The 20922-nt window shown below is 40.3% G+C and overlaps 1 protein-coding gene across 3 annotated transcripts in view; it reads right to left on the bottom strand.

The window, feature by feature from the left end:
* Positions 1–19507, bottom strand: part of LOC121875633 — a 30351-nt gene extending 10844 nt beyond the window's left edge. The window contains exons 1-7 of one of the 3 annotated variants that reach the window (XM_042380236.1): positions 19210–19507; positions 6213–6327; positions 3142–3294; positions 2564–2742; positions 1743–1965; positions 1282–1406; positions 781–936 (exon numbers count right to left, since the gene is read on the bottom strand). In XM_042380236.1, the coding sequence (XP_042236170.1) occupies positions 781–936; positions 1282–1406; positions 1743–1965; positions 2564–2742; positions 3142–3294; positions 6213–6292 (916 nt within the window). In that variant the 5' untranslated portion in view covers positions 6293–6327; positions 19210–19507. Of the gene's footprint in view, positions 1–780; positions 937–1281; positions 1407–1742; positions 1966–2563; positions 2743–3141; positions 3295–6212; positions 6328–6924; positions 7122–19209 lie in introns of those variants that run through there. The other 2 variants (XM_042380237.1, XM_042380238.1) reach the window with 2 other exon arrangements.
* Between the last annotated feature and the right edge of the window lie 1415 nt (positions 19508–20922).

Here is a 20922-nt window from a genome sequence, read left to right as displayed (position 1 = left end):
ACAGTAGCCTATATCTTTACATTCTCACACCATCAAAACATCAAACATAAAGAATGACTCTTTAGACATCTTCGCCATAATGACTAGCAACACGTTGATTAAACTTGAAGACACTGTAGGAGAGGCAGAGAGCTGATATCCTTCCCTTCTGGCTGCCCTGCCTCTGAACCCTTGATTCCGAGAGCCACATATGAGGGAGGAGCTGCTGTAAACAAAGTGTGAGTGAAACATTGAGAAGAGAGAGAGAGAGAAAGCGAGAGAGAGAGATAATAAAAGTGTTACATTCAGACTCCATTTGCCTCGTATAGAGAAGTTCCTGTAAAAGAAGCTGAGACTTAGGTGTGGAGGCTTTATATAAGTGGGAGAGGGAGGCCCTAAATAAGTAGAGGGAGCTCTTATATAAGTGGAGGGAGGGAGGCCTTGTATAAGTGAACGGAAACTCAAAACATTTGGAAGGAGACTTTATATACAATATATCCCAAATAAGCAAGACTCTTTGCACTGACAACAACTCGTCCTGGCCAGACTTTCTAAAGCTGCAACATTATTTATGTAATAGCTCTCAGCGCTACTAGGAAAATGAATTTAGGTTATGTCATGCCGGCTGAAGTGAATTTGATTCTGCAGTTGAAAACAAGTAGCGTTTTATCTCTGAATGACATCGATCAGTGATCAATATGAATTACAGTAATCTCTCACTAATCTTCTTAACAGCTGAGGAACCCCAAACCAACGTTGAGAGTAAGGCTAAAAGACTGGCTGCAGTGCCTGAGGAAGTACCTGGAGGGAAAGGAGCGCTCTTGCCTCTGCAGTAGAGAGCGATGACAAGCCTGGAGCGGGGACAGACGCAGCAGACCACCACCAGGAACACCGTCAAGATCGTCACCACCAAAACCACCGCCTTGTACTGTCCAATCACTAGTTTCTTCCCCACCACTGAAATAGGTCAGGCAATGTTAGAGGTGTGGTAGATGGCTAGTGTAGTAATAGAAGTGATGTGACTGATAGTATTTATAACACTAATGGTAGTAGTGATAATGGTGGCAGTATTAATAACAATAGAGGGAGTGATGATAGTTGAGTCAGTCTTGGTGCCAACACCAAGAAATGCCATCATTAATGACGTGTCTGATATAATATTGATGATAATAACACTATTACTACTACTACTACTACTACTACTAGAATTAACAACATTAACAGCTCCATCACCATGAGGCAACATTGTGGGAGTAAAAGTCATTACCAAAACCATCAGTCATATTACAGCGCATCACTCACCTCCTTTGAGAAGTGTGCCGTTGACCATGAAGTGACCGTTGTGGTTGGTGAAGGTGCAGCGGTAGAGTCCGTAGTGATCCTCCTCGACTTTACTGATCTTCAGGTGGTTCATCATTATTTCGTCCCTGGGGGAAGATCTCTCAATATCTCTCAATTCTCCCCAACTAGGTGCTGTAACTGCTGATTGCTACATGTCTAATATTTTAGATTAAAAAATCTTTCTCTATATACTGTAGAAGTAACAGTAATGCCCGTTTCATAATTTATGTACTTTACTATTTCACAATTCGAATGATTGCAGAGTAAAACCCAATCATAAAACGTTAATGACTGCGTATATATTCAACAACAACAAAAAATATATAGCCTAAGAGTAAAGTCTGATTGATTGTTACTATCTGTAGGCGTCCTAACAGCTGGAGTTATCAACACTATGTGAGTATAACTGGAACCATCCTTACTCATCCTCATGTTGGGAGGTATGAACGTGTCGCAGGAGACCTACAGGAACCCATGAACCATCTAGGGCTTTCTTGGTCCAGGTAATGTTATGCTCCTGAGGGAGATGACAGCTGATACTCCCTGTGTAGCCTGAGCAGGTGAAGGTGACACTCTCGCCTGGGAGGACTGAAGCGCCTTTTGACACGTTCGAAGAGAATTGATTACCAACTGTATCCTCGTTCGCTGTGAGACATAAAGGAGGTTAGGTACATTATACAAGCGACTAGTTTTATTTTTTCAACTATATCCATGAAATAGAGTTAAAACACCAACATTATTGACATCCGTTTCAAAGTCAGCACTGATGACTCACGCTCTAATATGAGGGACTACAAATACTGTTCCAGCCGATCATCTAATATGCCAATATATATACATAGCTACTACACACATTACTGCCGTCATATTTGCAGAGCGTGTGATGAGATGTCCATTCTATATTACATCAAATATATCCTGTGTCTATGTGGATTGCGTTTAAAATGTGCAGTAAAAGAGAGTTTATTTTGTTCGTATTTTTCTAAGATATTTTGCATGTCATTTATTGGTCACTACTGTCTTGTTATTCAAAATCTGGTATTCGTTGCATATCGTATATTGTTCATTATACATAAATACCATCCATTCTTCATTATCTATGGTACAATATTTAGTCTATACCATTAATTACTTTAACCATGGATTAGTTGTTATTTAATACATACTGTTAATTATTAATTCGATCTTTTTTTGGACAGTCTAGGTAGGTAAGAGCAACATTAAAATAACTCTTCATACTAACCATTGACACAAAGGCTGATGTTCCTGGTGACGGAGGTGCCGTTGGTGTCCTTGACGGTGCAGGTGTAGACGCCTTCGTCCCCTACCATTACATGCTTCGACTTTAAGGTCATATTGTCTAGAAGCGCCTTGAAGGAATTACCGTTCCTCTTTGGTAGAAACTCCTTGCCATTGAACTTCCTGAAAGGTGCAGAAATAGGAGATTATGATCCTTCTTGGTGGATAATTGCGCAAATTAAAACGTGGAATTAATGAAAATACAGAAGGTAGAATAGAATCATCACCCAATTCGACTATTTTATTTATCTATCGGGTCTTGGCAATCCATCGGCCCATCAACTTTTATATCAACTAGTCAGGTAACCAACTCATTAATCTAATCTTTAAAAACTATCAGATCACCCAGTGAGTTGTCAATCAATCCATCAACTCATCATATCGCCCAGATCTTCATCGGATTATGACAAGCCCATCATCAGATAATCCAGACAAACATTAAGCCACCTATCAACCTATCAGTTAATGTAAAACTCATCAGGGTATCCATTAACCCATCAGATGACAACCCAGTATCCTCACCAGCTGATGTTAAAGGAGTGGTTGTGGTACTGGTCGACGGGGAAGCCCAGGAGACTGTGTGGGCAGCAGTGTATGCAGTGCGCCCTGTTGGAGATGATCCCCTGAGACACATGGGATGAGAGCTCTTCCTGGGGTAGGTCAATGCAGTTGTATCTAAAGAAGAAGAAGAAGTTGAAAGATGAGATGTGAAGGATGTGTGATTTGGTGATGCCAGGAGGCCTCACTGGCAGAGATAACACTTTTGGCTTCTTTACAGGAGAAACATTCACCTGCTGTACTACATGTTAGCGAGAGAAAGAAACAGTGACTGGACTTGGTAAATAAGAAAAGGTATAAAACTATTGGGTTAAAAACATGAGTTGGGAAGTTGTGGTTAATCTCTGCTTGAATATAATTTTTTGGGGGGTGGGATAATCCTTCGTTGATTATAGCATTACCATTTAAAGTTAAGAATCGGATTAATGTTTTTATTTATTCATTGAACTTCAGTTTAACAGGAAGAAGGAATAAATAAGTATTGTGAAAAATATTACTGTGTCTCATATTCTTGATATACTGCAAACCTACATAATAAAACCTTCAACAGTGTACATGACTGACAGTAAAAATAGCATCTAATAACACCGAGAAAACCACGTGATGATAACCCCATTACACTACACTACACGGCATACAAGAAGAGTAGATCTGTGTTTATACGAACATTCCCTGTGCTGGGATCATGGATGAGAATACAAATGATGCTGCAATTTAGTTCTCCCGTATAACAAAGATTCAGCTCGAGTCACTCTGGATATAGTTATATAATAATGTTCCCTGGCAGCATGACAGTGATGGTATTTACCTACAAGAGTGAATGTTACCTTCATGTAAGTGGGACTAAGCTCATCTATAATCAACTAAAACTAAATTTCATCTCCTTAAAATCGATGTCATACTTAAAACCCAGAGATTTTCCACAGCCAGACTAACAAACAGCGTACACAAGGTTTTCCTTTTTTAAACGGGAGCAGAAATAAGGAAAAAAAGATGAAAATTATGGAGTTAAATTTCTTTTGAAAGGAGCTAAAATCAGGACTCTGATAAGCCACCCTTCGTCCCCAGCACAAGACCTCGCTAATGAGCGGCTGAGAAACTCGTCAGGGAATGACACTCATTTTATGTTAATTTAAAGAAAATTTGGGGGAAAAATTACGTCTAAAAGGTCATAATAAGTGAAAGACTATTAATCTAGGAGACTGATTATAAACGAAAGAATATTATACACCTATTATGGCTTACAAAAGTATTACAAAGGTTAACTGTATATTAATCATAATCGTAATAGGATCTTGATATCATATTCTAAGACTCTTGGACGACTGACTAAAGTACAAGTTGATCGAAAAGTCACTGTGCACCTGAAATAATTAACAACCTAGTTATTTATTTAAAACAATGTGAGTAATTAATCTTACAGGTGCACAGGAACTTCTCGATCATCCCGTACTTTCCCCAAAACAGTAAATCAACGAAGAGCATTATAATAGACCGGTTCTTTAGCCACGTATCTTGCCTCACCTAACCTATAGGGCTTCTTCTGTTGTACAGTAGATGAAGGTACAATGTGTCCCTATTCAGTTGGGAGCCGATATTTCACATTTGTTTATACCAATGAACCTTTGGATTCATTAAACCTTTCATTTAAATGAACTTTCCAGCCATATGAACCTTCCATCCAAATGATAATTCTCGCCAAATGAACCTTCCATCCAAATTAACCTTCAATCTAAATGATCCTTCTCACCAAATGAACCCTTCATCCAAATGAAATTTCCATCCAAATGAACCTTCCAGCCATAATATCGAATCTCAGCCTAAGACAAAACCATAGGAGACCAAAATTCAATTGGATTTAGTAAGACTGAAATCCAACACTAGATTATACAACTGCTCCAATTCATCTTCACTACCCCCCCCCCCTCCCCCTAGGTTATAATCACAAAGTCCCTCGCCCCCTTTCCCTCCCCCCTCTCCCTCCTTCCCCCTCCCCACCTCCTTCTCGTGGTAACACAATTGCCGTAGAAGAAACGTCTTTAAACTCCATAATACTAAGACATACGCGAGACATTACTTACACAAATTTAAAAAGTTGGGTTATTTTTCAGGATGTGACTTAAATAATAGTGCCACGAAGTTTTTAAAGGATGGGTTAATTAAGGAACGTGTTTGTGAGCAGTGGGTATGTGGGGGGGGATGGGTAGTTGTGATGGGGGAGGAGGGTAAGGAGCAGTTATTAAGTGAAGGGTTATTGGATATGAAGGGGGGGGGGGGTTAGGAAGGGTGATAGCGACGTAGTGATGGGAGGTTTGAGTCGTGGGGGTGAGTGATTGTAAGAGTAGTGATGAGATGGATGAGTGGTTGTGAGGGGTGGCTTAGTAGTTAGTTGTTAAGGATGATTTCGTTACGAAGGAGGAGTAGAGTTCACAACACCTGAAATAAATTAGTACAAAAACTCCCAACAAATTCAAAATAAGTTTAGGATAGACAGTATAAAAACATAATGATCAATGTACAGTGAGCGGCAGAACTACCTGTATCTTTACAGTTTTTGGGTGAATGTATCGTCGCCTTTCTGACACGCTCTCTGGGAAAGTTCTGAACAGTTGGCGGGCCTGGAGGGAACTGAGCCTGAGTTTTTAGCATATTCCTAGTGTCCATTTACCATGACTGTGAAATATACAGTTTACCACATTAACCATTTTGTGATGTTCCGAACCATAATGTGGTTCATATTCCTTATAAAGAGGCAATCTCGTCTCAGATGAATCATGCTACCCAGTCAGACATACCAACTGTTCATATGTAGTCGAGGTAGATCTTTGATTATGTTTCGCCAGCTTTAAAAATTAATCAGCTAAAACTGAGTAAATAGATTTTGTTTGCTCACTATACAATGCAATACAATATAACCTTATAGCATGCAGTATCTAGGTGTTAAGTCAAGTATAACACAGTACGAATCAGTATAGCCACATAAGACCAACATATGGATTAGTTTCCTGCAGTATGACCAGATCAAAGACTCTCACCTGCAAATGTGTTTAGTCATGTAGACCAGGGCAAGGTTCAGTGTGGTCATAAACAGTGCTAGGTGAACGCTGTGCCTCATCTTTATCGTCTGGAAGGATCCTCACGCATAACATTCTGAAAATATGGAAGAAATGAGTAAGTATTTGAACTTGGAGTATTAGCCACCTGATAACTTAAATTTGATTTGTTTAGCTACTACAGTAGGTAAGGTTTAGTTTCAAGTTTGTTTCTTTTGGGGCGTTAAAACCCGGCCGGTCAAAAAAATATTTCCACATGTAGAAATGAGTGAGACGCTCACCCAGGTGTTGAATGAATATTACATAAGTGTAATGTAACCAATTAATCATTCATAAGAGTTTTAAAGACATTAAGACTACCATATGGTCGTCATCACACACGGGACTGACACAGCACAACCAGGTAAGCTACTGTCAACAATGATATCAAAACCTAGACGCTGACAGTAGGTTCACACTCCTTAGGGTTTATTTAACTTATGTTAGAACTGAGTTAAATCATGCTAAGGTTAGTTTAAATTAGGGCTTAAGTAACTAATCTTTGTGTTTAGTTAATTATTTTAAGTTAGGACTAGGATATTAATTTAATTTAAGGTGTGTCAAAATTATATTAGGGTCCTGATAACTGTCATTAAATTTGGGCGAACTAGTGTTACGTTCGGTTCTGCAACACTTACGACAAACTTCAACTTACTACTATTAGATATCAGTTCAATCACACCTTAGGTATCTGTCACCTAGTGCTGTGACCTCTGTTCCCCTTTACTGGGGCTCGATCACTTGATCCCCCTTTCTCGTGTCCCTACCTCGTGGTCTTGGCTATTGCGCCAGCTGGAGCACGGCGCCCTCAAGGAGTGGTCTACACCGTCCCCAGTAACGTCCTGTGCTTTTATACTCGCGTCTATATGTCCAATGCAGTTCGTGTTACGTCATGCTTCCTGACGGAGAGCCCAAAACATATGGATAAATCCAACCTTTTCATCAGAAAATTCCCGTTTCCAAATGTCATGTTTACGCTGTAGACTACTCACTACCCTTCCTAGTTTTAGATAATCAACACTTCAAAATTTCCCCAACAAATAATGGGTTCTTGGCAGGTTGGAAAAAAAGAAGAGTACAAATTTAGTTTACTCGACAGAAAATCTCGTGATGGGCTTGGTTTACAGTTTACCATGAGTTTGTTGGTTTTTCAAGCCTGTATGTGTGTATATGGTAAAGAGGGGGGGGGTCTGTAGTGGCATTTGGTTGAGTAGACATAACAGAATTACACTCACATTCTGATTCACATGCCAACCAATACACACACTCACACACACACGCACACACGTACACACACACACACACACACACACACACACAGTAAGTCGATGTACCTGACTCGTAATAAAGTATTATAGCACTCCATTGACGTCAGGTACCCGAGGCCACATGAATTATTGACAGGTACACCACGTGAAGCCCTGCCTGGCTCACGTGTAGGAAGAACACCTGGCTATACTGACACGATTCCTAGTTTAGGTGAAGGACGCTAACGGAGAGGGGAAGACAAAGGTGTAAATATTAAGGTCTGTGGGATATATCAGGTAAGCTTAAATTATCGTAGAATTTTACAAAGGCTTGGGTGACCTACAAATGTTTACGAAGAATCAAAAGATGTACAAGAATTAAAAGAAATAGACTAAGAATATTTAAAACCATTTACAACTCAGACTTAGAAGCTTAATAGATACTTTTCAATAATATAGAATTCTGCAAAATTATTCAAAGTTTCAGAAATATTACAGAAGTTTACAGAGATTTTAGATGGTTTAAAAACTGGTCTTCAACTTGACGTTCAAAGATTTTTATGTTAAGAAGTAGATAATTATAATGTGACCTAATGATCTGAAGGTTTAAAAGTCTCAAATTTAACCACACATACAATGGTAGTCAAGGATTTGATTGACTTTATGTATACATATTTCGTGATTCATATTTTGTTTACGTTCGGTCAATCTTATAACCAGTTGACAGTGATGTTATATCACCATTAATGATCGCTCAATCTACTCTATGAAATTATCGTCGATATTCAGAATTTAAGATATTTCATAAGTTTGGACAAAATTTTCATCCTGACGTTTATTGGTAGACAGACATTGAATAAAAAGTGAACATTAAATAGATCGAGAACTGCGTACATGTACTTGAAAATAGTACGTGACAACTCTACAACACAAAAACAACATCCTGTCACGTCCCAGTTCGTCAACAGGTGCTGAGAGTAAACAATGAATCATTATCCACAGCAGCTTTAACCAGCTCTATCTGGTCCACGTCCTCTATAACCTCTCTTGTTTACATTATAGTCACTTGAAATAATAAAGACATAAGTAAAGACCGAAATATGACATCATTAATATTCAAATAATCATGGTTATTAAAGTTCACTTCTGTCTGAGTTGGTGTGACTGAGCCGTTGTGTCTTGGTTGAACCTTTGTTTCGTTGATGAGCCGTTGTGTCATGGAGGAGATGTTGTGTCGTGGATAAACCTTTGTGTCTTGGAAGAGTCGTTGTGTCGTTGATGAGCCGTTGTGTCATCCATATGTTGTGTCGTGGATAAACCTTTGTGTCTTGGAAGAGTCGTTGTGTCGTTGATGAGCCGTTGTGTCATGGAGGAGATGTTGTGTCGTGGATAAACCTTTGTGTCTTGGAAGAGTCGTTGTGTCGTTGATGAGCCGTTGTGTCATGGAGGAGATGTTGTGTCGTGGATAAACCTTTGTGTCTTGGAAGAGTCGTTGTGTCGTTGATGAGCCGTTGTGTCATCCATATGTTGTGTCGTGGATAAACCTTTGTGTCTTGGAAGAGTCGTTGTGTCGTTGATGAGCCGTTGTGTCATGGATGAGATGTTGTGTCGTGGATAAACCTTTGTGTCTTGGAAGAGTCGTTGTGTCGTTGATGAGCCGTTGTGTCATGGATGAGATGTTGTGTCGTGGATAAACCTTTGTGTCTTGGAAGAGTCGTTGTGTCGTTGATGAGCCGTTGTGTCATCCATATGTTGTGTCGTGGATGAGCCGTTGTGTCTTGGATGAGCCAGTGTGTCTTAGATGAGGGTAAGGGAAAATAAACCACAAAATATAAAAGCATTACGCCATCCCCAATATTGACTATCGTGGTTTATACCTTAGATTATATTATGATATGAAGGGAAAGATGAAATATTCAGCTCATTAATCTGAACTCTTACTGTTTAGTTATGAAGAGTTAAAGCGACCATAAGATCCTCCGACGCTGTATAAATTGTAAGTTGGGGCAAAGTTTTATTAAGCTATCTGTCTCAGTGGCGATCTTAGAACCCATTGAGCAATTTCTCACACACCAGAGGCAAAATATCTTTGCTGTTCAGGGACAATCACCAACATCCATCATTTGTCCAATTTCGTCCTTAATATTGTTAAAAGAAAGGTTAAGGGAAGGGATTGTATATTGTTCTTATTTGGCTTGTAAGATGACCAGAAACCTTTTAGAATGGCGGGTCCTTTGCAAGTGCTTACTCTCCAGCTACAGAACGTTAGATTATGATATTCTAATCCGATAATCCGACTGAACTAAGATTGATGGCTCTTTGAAAACGTTTACTATTTAAATTATCGATGCAAGAGAAAATACTCCTGTAAATTTCCGGAATCTTACTAGAATGACACAGAGAGGGAGGGAAGCTGTTCCGATAAACTCCATCTACTCTGGACCTCGAGGCACTACGCGAGAAGAAAGAAGAGCAGCTGCAATATTAGAATAGATAAGATAAAATAAAAATTTATAAGTTTTCCAGTCACTTAGTTACATTAATATACTACCTCAAGCTATTTTATAGACTATAACATAACTAGTGTGCCTTCAGTGCACACACACACACACACACGCATATACCGCCATCTGGAGAAACGATAAACGTCTGTAGCTGTCTCCTTCATTGACTTGACTAAGGCATTCGACCTTGTCGACCACAATTTAATCAACAAAACTATCGACCTCGGGTTTCGAAGAAGTCTTACACCATGGCTTACAGACTTCCTCAGTAACCGATGCCAAGCTGTACGCTTCCGAGGGGCTGTTTCCACCTTTCAGTTACTCACCTGTGGCGTCCCCCAAGGCACCAAGATGGGACCACTATGCTTCCTTATGCTTATCAATGATGTTCGCTGGAAATATGTCGCCGACTCCATCATTGGGATCAGCGTCAACAATTCTGTTCCCGACTATACCGCCCTTCAGGATTTATTGAACAGTCTCCAAAAATGGTCCACCAACAACCACGTCACCATCAACCATACCAAGACCATAGTTATGCACATCAACATCTCCTCCGACGTTGTCCAACCCCCTTCCATTACTTTAGGTCCCAACACACTCCAGGTTGTAGATTCCACTAAGCTCCTCGGCGTCACCATAGACGACAAACTAAATTGGAAACCACACGTTAGTGAAGATGTCAAATCATCCAGTTTCCGTCTCCACCTCCTCCTCCGACTCAATTCCCTCGGAGTTCCTGCACCCGAGCTCCTCAGTGTTTACTTAGCATACATACTTCCCAAGCTCACCTATGCCTCCCTTACCTGGTCTTCCTCCCTAAATGCCACACAACGCAAACACCTAGAAAAAGTGCAAAAGAGGGCATGCAAGATTATTCTCTCCCCTTCTTACTCCACATATCAAGAAGCGCTCAACACACTGACCCTTTCGGCTCTCACTGACCCTCTTGGCTCTCACTGACCATCACCACAACCTCATCTGCAAATTTGGTGAGAAGCTTCTGCACCATAAAAGGTTGTATAGTTTTTTTTTATCTGTGAATATGATTGTATTTTCGACCGCATAAGGATGTTCTTACTGGGTGCGGTTGCCCAGTCAGGTAGGTTTTTAGGCAGGCTATGTTTAAGGCACCTTTTCTAGCCCCCTCCCCACGTGGGGTGAGCAGAGTGGCTCCTCGAAAGGGCTGCTCAGTCGCACAGACAGGACCGGATTGCATTGCTGCCTAGTTCCTAGTGTATAAACGACCATCTTATATGTGCCACCCATGTGCAGAGTTGTGACAAGAGACTCCCGGTAGTCATCTCTGCCTGTCCCCGTCGCCACTTGTCCGTCGCCATAGGACTTTTTGGGGAATAGGGGTTTTGATGATGGTGATAGGTATGATTAGCCGGATGATGGCTGCGCGTGAGTTGATTTATGTGGTAAGGCAGGGGCGCAGGCTGCAACCACACATCTTGGCTTTTCCTTTTCCTGATCCAGTGGTGCAAGTTTTGCAACGACTGGGGAGAGGGAGAGTTGCAATGGACTGCCGATAGCCCAGTTTGTTAGGTTTCGCCTTAGTAGCCTGTCCATCATGCATTGCCTTCTCCGCTGGTGTAGTCGTTGGGTTCCCATGGTGGTCACTTCTTCCGCCTACACCGCCGTTGGGTTCCCATGGTGGTCACTTCTTCCGCCTACACCGCCTTTGGGGTCTTGTTGGAGCTCTGTAAGCATGTGTCCCTGATGCGGGGCTCCACCTCAGATTTTTCCATCGGGGTTTCCTCCCGAAACCTTATACTTACCAAGATTAATCCGCAAGGCAGCGGGGCAGTGGTTGGTAGGCGCCAGGACGTGTCCACATGCCACTGGGCCTATGCGCCGTCCCTCTGGGGCCCACTGCTACCCTGAGATCCCCTGCTGGTCTAGCCTGGGCCCACGAGGCACCCAGTTACCGTGTGTTGCCACGAGGAGGCACACTTGATGGTGAAGAGGCTGTATGCTGGCAGGGGAAGACTTATTCAGGTTGCTTCTCTGTTCGCCATGAGGGCTAGCCAGCAGTGGTAGCTGATAGCGGGAGGGAGCAAGCAGAGTTTGCACCTTAACACTATCATAATGCTGCCACACTAGACGCATTTCACTACTCTGTGTGTGAAAACACACACACACACACACACACACTTCTCTGAAGATTTACCTCCTTTTCACGAAATTTTTATACATACTTCTCTAATGGCAGCTTCTAGCAGTGAGCTCTTCTCTGAGTGGAGCCGACTCAGCTACTGTAAATATAGAGATCCAGCTTATTTTATACCTTGGTGCTCGAGGCAGCAGGGATTTCTATAAGTAAAGTAGACTTATTGGAGTCTCTGAAAGCTACACAGAGACGCTTTTCACCTGTGGTTCTGATGATGCCACAAAACTCGGTTATATCCCCACTTGACATAATTATTTCTACGGAAGATATTTTACTTTAGTAGACGATTGAAGTATTACAGGGGAGGTTTTCTATAGCAGTGGACTGATACAGACTCATGATGATGATGATTTATTTATAAATATCGAATAACGCAACGACTCATAGAAAACACTCACGAACTTTTTTATTAATGTTTTGAAGCGATCTTAGAGACAAACTTATGGCCGGCTATTCCACTCTTGCTAAATGTGTCTTAAGGCAAGCGGATCATTTTGTTGACAGATTTATTGTATTGGCACGCGGAGTTCTTAGAATAATTGTATCATAACACTAACCCATCAGGAGGGAACTAAGGCAATAGGATTTTTTTTTATGAGTAAGTAGAAAATATTGATGAGAATAGACGAGAGATAATGATCAATATTTATTTATGTACTGCCTATTAGAGTAAAGAGAGAATAAGGAAAAGAAGAATGCTGAATAACTGAATGGTGGGAGATGTAAGAGAAATCCTTCTTCTTCTTCTTCTTCGTCTTCTTCTTCTTAGGTCAATCATGTGGCATTCCCGGGCCGGTGGAAGTTGTTTGGAGTTACTTCCTAGCCCCCCATTAGTCCCTGTTCACCTAGCAGTAAAGTAGATACCTGGTGTAAGTCGAAAGTTGCGAATTCGTATTCAGGGACAAGTTGTTGGAGCTTCCAATAACTTGAGGACATAAACCACTGACTCTTCAGGCTTCTACGCCTTCAGGCTTCTACGCCCTTAACTCATGAGACATAAAGGCAAGCATGAACTTAGCATGCTTCCCTGTTGGGCGCTGTAAACGCTTCTGCGCTTCACCTTACACAATGATGTAGGGGAGTGCCCAATAAAATAAAAAAAAAAAAAAAAAATCAAGTGGCACTAAACGGGAGACATATATTGACTTTACATATATTTGTTGGTCTGTTTGATTTCTACAGTATAATCTATTGAAGGATGAAAATATTGAACACGATTTGATTCTTCCTATGACTAAACATTCTTACAGTATGACCACAAAAAATCCTTATTAATGAATCCTTTCGCGGGTTTTAATCAGGCTAGTTAAAGAAAAGGATAATGATCTCTGTGATGAAAGTGTGAAGGCTACCTGCGGGGCACGTAATTTAAGACATGCTTGGCGTCTGACTTCTACACTACCTATAAATCACTTTCATGTTCCAGTGGCTGTTTGTGTAAGACTAGACTAATTTTCTTCAATGAATCTGTGTTATATTATTGGGAAGGCCCCGGCCATGTGGGAACCCCAGCGGTGGGATATTTGTAAAGGTGTGTACATGACTGAAAGGAAAAAGGATGCTTGCTTATTTATTCCACCAGTTCAAGATTGCTGCATTATATAACCGACTAAGCTTAGCGAGTAGGGTGTGGATTTCCATTGCATATAGGTGAATGTACAACTTCTAATACTACTGGCATCACAAAGAAATTACTGTCCGTGTATTTGTATGTAAATCTAAATTTGTACTGATTCTTTTTAATAAAACTTCTTTTTAATTTAAAGAATCAATACCGTGTTCTTGAATGTCGTTTGCAGGCGATATTTAGAAGACAACATCAAGTACCCAAATCATAATTCTCAAACGTGAACTTTCAGTAAAGGTTTTCAGGTTACCTCACTTGGGGATTTCTGAATATCACTTAAATCGAAGGAATCTCTTACTCGCGGCTGGCCACAACTACCTTCAGAAAAACCCTCCACCATATCCCCACCTTAATCCAGAAACATATGACGTAACCCACTCTATCCAAACTACCCAGCCCACCATACTAATACCCAGTGTCATCAGGGTATTCTTACTTAAAAAATCTTAAACTAATTTATCTCGATACACTTCTAATACACACTTCTTACACCAGATATTTAGAGTACACCCAAATCACCATAATCTAGGCACTTTCATGGTACATACTTTTAACTAGGCTCTCACAGGATACACTTAAATTAAACTTTACAACATCATTGTATAGTCTTTAGTCCCTTGAACTTTAAGGGGTTCAAGGTTATCATGACTCAGTTTTTTATGCCCACGTGTGTGTGTGTGTGTGTGTGTGTGTGTGTGTGTGTGTGTATAGTTATCTCGGTATGCTTGTTAATCCTTGAATCTGTCTTACCACATTTACTATTCAATCAGTTTATGTATGTATTTTCTTCCTTCATCCAATGTTCATAATTTTACTTTTTCTGATAATTACCCGTATTTTTTTTTCTGGTGCTTATCTTGAAAACAACTCTTATCGCCTTCTGTTTCAACGTCCCTTTAGAAGCCAACATAGGTATTGTACTTTACGTGAGTGTTCAAGAAACGACGGTATACTCATGAGAACATTCTGTATCCTTTCACATTATCACAGGACACAAGATATGAAAATCCCACCTTTGTACCCTCTAGGAAAATTAAAACAACAACGACATTTTACATAATTTTAGTTTAAATAATTATTGTTTCACCATTCTTAGATTACTCTTTAGCAGTATTACATATCATGTTAATTGAATAAGACTTTTTGAAAGGAAAACCCACGTAGGATGGGCGTGTACTGACCAGTCTTCCAGCTCAGCCCCTCAGGATGTGATCTTGACCACATCCTCACGCCGAAGTGTTTCAGTCTCCAACTTGCCAAGAAAAACCTCGCTGAACAATGACTACACTGGCATATACCGTCACTACATCACTAAAATAATAACTCATCGCTATTAAACACGAGATGTACAAATCCTTTACAATGATGGCAACTCCTCACAACTAATACATCGACTTATACATAGACAAGTAAGCAATTCATTTTCTATTGATAAATCCTGTTAACGAACGTGATATAATAATCAGTGTGAGTTAATTTTTGTACCTAGTATATCCACGACACAACAAGAAGCTCTAGTAAACTGGTACATATCCAGACGTACAGTTCCCACCACACTTGTTTTTTTTTTCTATATACGTTACAAGAGTAATTTGGATAATAACACATATAAATCAAACACCAATTCTTATTAAGTAAAACGAATGAAATATCAAAACTAATAACCATAAACTTCAATTCATCGTACTGGTTATGACATTACAGTTCCTACTTTAAGAAGACGCCTCATTAACTCAACCATCAAGAAAGACCATGTAGCAGGTGCAGTGCTTCCTCTATTCAGATAATTATGACATTAAACATACGCCGTCATCTTAAGGTTAACTAATACACGATCCTTTTTTTTCAGCAGTCAAACCACATCTTCAGTATATCGTTCAGGACGGAGGCTGTTACCAACACCGACTATGAACCTGGTCCTCGGTAAGACAGGCATGTAACTCTTTCGTTGTAATGTTGGTAAAGCAAGTGTACCATAGGGCACGTTATTCGTCATTTTTACACCAGTAAGATAATTACTATAGTAACCTGCTCTATCTGAAATAACTAGTATAATAAATTGATATATATATATATATATATATATATATATATATATATATATATATATATATATATATATATATATATATATATATATATATATATATATATTGACGGGTTATTGTCATCAAACCAGTCCTAGCGTATTTTTACGATCTGGCCGAGGAGTCGATGCAGGTTTTTGTCATGACAATGTCGAGAATATCGCATTCGGCTCTGAGATATGGGTTGTTTGTTGTCGGGTTGTTTATCAGCACCATGTGCGAGCTGCTTTCTGAAAGCATGTGCTTCTACTGGATCCTCCAGACGCTTAGTCTTAAAACTTCTTCTGGAGGCTTCCTGCCTTCGCCGTTTTGAGGTGACGTGAAGTGAGATCTTGGCTCTGACGAGCCGATGATCAGCGTTGCAGTGGCCTGATCCACGCATGGCACTGGTGATGAAGACATCTCAGCGATCTCTTTCTTTGACAATGATGTAGTCAATGAGATGCCGGTGTTTGGATCGTGGGTGTTGCCACGAACCCCTGAACTTGTCGGCCTGCCTAAGCAAGGTATTGGTGATAGTGAAGTTGTGTGCAACACACTTGCTGAGGAGGAGTAGGTCGTTGAAGTTATACTTGCCTAGTCCATTTCTCCCTATGGTTCCTGCCAACTCTAACATTAAAGTCACCAAGGAGGACAACCTTATCTTCTCTGGGGATAGAGGCTAGAACTCTGTCGAGGTCAGCGTAAAAGGCCTCCTTGATGTCATCCTCTAAATCCAGTGTTGTGGCGTATGCACTGATGTAAAAGGCATGACGTGAGTGATTCAGTGGGACTCGGAGCGTCATGAGGCATTTCAGTTAGCCTGTGTAGGATGCGTTGGTGGATGGCAAAGCCAACTCCATAAGTGCGGTTTCTCTCCGCAGCTGGCTTACCCTTCCAGAAGAAGGTGTAGCCAGATCCCCGTTCTGTGAGTTGAACCTCGTCTAGTAGCTGGGACTCACTAATGGCTGTTATGTCGATGTTACTCCGAGCCAGCTCTTTTGCCACAAAGCCGGTTCTTCTTTCTGTACTCTCATTTGTGCCAATATCCAGAAGGGTCCTGACATTCCATGCAGCGACCGTAAGAGGGTGTATAGTTTGCTTTTGGTTTGATCCGTGATTTTGATTGTGCGGTTGCCCAGTCAGGTTGGATATTTAGGCAGGTTATTTTTAGGGCACCTTTTCTTGCTCACTCCCCATGTGGGGTGAGCAAAGTGGCTCCTCGAAAGGGCTGTTCAGTCGCACAGACAGGACCGGATTGCTGGCTGCCTAGATCCCTGTGCATAAACGACCATCTTATCTATGCCGCCCATGTGCAGAGTTGTGACTAGAGACTCCCGGCAGTCATCTCCGCCTGTCCCTGTCGCCACTTGTCCGTCGCTATAAGACTTTTGGGGGTAGAGGGGTTTTGATGATGATGAGAGGTATTATGAGCTGGATGATGTTTCCCTGTTTGCCACGAGGGCTAGCCAGCGACGCTAGCTGAAAACGAGAGGAGCAAGCATTGCTTGCACCTTAACACTAACATAATGCTGCCACACTAGTCGCATTTCACCACCCTGTACACACACACACACACACACACACACACAGATCTCTCTATCTCTATCCTTTATCATAGTTAGATAAACATAAACCCCGTCCTGTCCGTTCCTAGAATCTTAGTATTACCAGCTGTATAATAACATAATTAAATCGAGTCAACAAAAACAATTGTACTGTTATTATTTTTTATTGATTACGCATTTTAGACTTTTAAATTTACTCTGACTATGGTAAATAAGAAGGTGTAGTTGACCGCCAACATATATCTTTATTGTCAACCCCGACTACTCTTTTCCTGGAAGTGACGGTTACTCCTCAGTATATATATATATATATATATATATATATATATATATATATATATATATATATATATATATATATATATATATATATATATATATATATATTTATTTATTTATGCTGATAACCACAAGGAAACAAAGAAAACACGAAGTTCCCAAGCTCTTTCGTGTAATTCACATCTTCAGGGGTGAGTACAGACTAAAGAGTAATACTTGACAAGGCTAATATATACAGTAGAGGAGAGTGAGATCGAGTTCCGGTCATAAGGCAGTGACCCTTACTAATCTTCTTAATAAAAAAATTGACCATGCCATCTCTAAGCACAGCAGCTGTCCCTAGTCAGGTCATAGGGTAAGATGACCCAACCTTCTCACCTGGTTACAAATCATCTTAATCACAAAATTATCCAGTTTGTACATACCATTACACAAATTCATGTTGACAGATTCGGTATGTTTAATGAGACTGGATTCTATAATGTTCCTATTGACAATTGAATTACAAGGTAATATTGAGGAGGCATTATCCCAGTCAAAGCAATGCTTATTATCTCTCATATGAATGAACAGAGCATTGGATTCCTGGCCTGTCCTAACACTATATTTATGCTGTTTAAGTCTAGTTATAAGATCTTTACCCGTCTGGCCTAAGTAGAACATATTACATTCCTTGCAAGGAATGTGACATTTAAAAACTCATGCACTGTAAAGCAAATGTTAATTAAGAACTCCTCCAACAATGCAGGCGGCTGCATTTACTTGGATCACGCGCACCTACAGTGATTTACTTGCATATATATATATATATATATATATATATATATATATATATATATATATATATATATATATATATATATATATATATATATATATATATATATATATATAAAGAATGATAAATGTATGTACTACAAGTGGAATTAAAGGAAATTAACTTTTGTATTTTCGGTTTATTCTTAAGAGCACTTTATTGAAGACGGGAGAATTACCTTGCCTAAATGATTTACATAGTCTTCAACATAGTCGACCGACATTACTTTCTTTATGATTGTTTATTTACTGAGGACTATATGTTATTATGTGAGGCATTTTGTCATCGGGATTCACTGGTTTGTGTCACGCCCATTTCCGGTAAGTTAAAGCTCATTGCCATCACAAGATGAACAATCTTTTTATTAATTAATATCGAGGTACATGTATATTTGTTCCGCTAAATTAATGAAGTAAAACAATAGAGCATTTAAAATAAGGTAAAGCGAGCTTTCGAATAAAACAAGATAGATGAATTAACAGTTGAAAAGCACCAAGAAAATTTACCTCATGAAATTCGTGTTAGTCGCCAGCGGTCACCACCATTACCTATGTTAAAACAGACGAGGAGAATATAAATGAACAGAGCCAACTTGCCTTTATCATCATCGAGTTGGACCAGACAAGTAAACACACGTCAGGAACACTTGTACTTACCTCTTGTGTTAGGTGGAAGAAGTGGGTAGGTGCATGGTGGTGGCGCTCCTGCCTCAGCGTGACCCCGGGATAGTGACAGGTTTGCCCACTTCACCACTTAGCCTTTCCATTTTATACACTCGCCCATTTTGAGGGATTTTCCGTCAATTTTGTGTATTGCATTGCCATAAGAGCACACTGGAGTTTCTTAATAAAGGTAAGAGGAGGTTAATTGGTTCCTACTTGCACTTGGGGAGCGTATTTTGGCTTCAATATGTCCCTAGCGACAGGGTGCACGACCACGCTCGCCCACAGTATCTCCGTCAATGGTTGGCCAGAGAGGGTGCCACATCCGTCCATCCTGAGTTATCTTAGTGGCCGTCGGGGCTCTCCTAAACTTCCTTGCTCTCAGCTATTAGTGCCTTAATTACATGTTCTCCAGTGACTGCTAAATTAAGGTGTTTCTGTACTTTAGTCACCTGTGGGTTGCTTGGTCATGGAACACCTATTATTTAAGTTTGTTGACGAATTTTCACAACAAAAAATAATCATAGCAAACCCCTGTGTGGATCATCCCCGGTAAATTGAAAAAAAAAATCCATAATTATATTTTATGCGTTAGAATAAAGTTGACATCACACACATTATATCCACTTCGTTAACGCGTTTTACTAAAAGGAAAATATAAGTATTAACTTTTGTCGGGATTTAATTAACCAGGACGCGGAGAGAGATAACCAGCGGACACTCGGGGTCTTTCTTTCTAATAATAATAATAGGAGTAGTTGCCGCTAGTGTTCGAGGAAGGCCGGCCCTAGGGCCACCTAGGTGTGTATTTGTTTAAGGTATAGAAGCTGTCGCTAACATAACCACCATACCCTAAGTTAACGAGCTGTATGACCCAGTGTCAAGGAATAATTCGGGAAGACCGGACAACTCGTCAACTGCACTGGCTAACCATTACCCCGAAATACGATCCGCAAATCGATTAACATTCAGGTCCCCAATTACTGCTGGATAGACAGAGGCAAATGGCGTAAAGAAACTTGCCCATAGTGTCACCCTGACGGGGGTCGAACCTTCTAATAAAGCTAAATTAAAAGACCAATTCTCGACCACATCCCCAACACCACTCAAACAAAAAAAAGCTGAAATCGAGTAGTGTAAAAGTAAACAATTTATATGATATTTAGTTCCGTGTTGTAATCATATACAGTATTATACAAAGCTCTTTATTTTTATTTATTCTTTAGTTGGTTATACAGACACATCGGCTAGTACGAGGCGCCGTGAACCGATGAGGAGCTGACTTTTCATTATTATTATCATGAGGGACTGACTGATCACCAACACTCGGGTCATAAAGGACTGACTCATCACCAACACTCGGGTCATGAAGGACTGACTTATCACCAACACTCTGGTCATAAAGGACTGACTCATCACCAACACTCTGGTCATAAAGGACTGACTCATCACCAACACTCTGGTCATGAAGGACTGACTCATCACCAACACTCGGGTCATTACAGCAGCTCATTATCACAGAGGACACAAGGTCAGGGGCGTCGGCTATCAATTAGGCTTTTCATTTGTCACCTCTCTGTGCAATAAGGTAGAAAGGGTAGTTAATCTTCAGATGATTCGATGAAAATAATAAGAACGGCTCAAAGATTCGCATTTAAACTCGTGGTGTTCAGAATTCTCAATATATTTAGAACCTTCACGTCATTA

Source organism: Homarus americanus, unplaced genomic scaffold (assembly GCF_018991925.1).
Source record: "Homarus americanus isolate GMGI-L3 unplaced genomic scaffold, GMGI_Hamer_2.0 scaffold22250, whole genome shotgun sequence".
Lineage (NCBI taxonomy): Eukaryota > Metazoa > Arthropoda > Malacostraca > Decapoda > Nephropidae > Homarus > Homarus americanus.
Note: the sequence above shows the minus strand (reverse complement) of the source record. Positions and strands in the feature narration are given on the sequence as shown.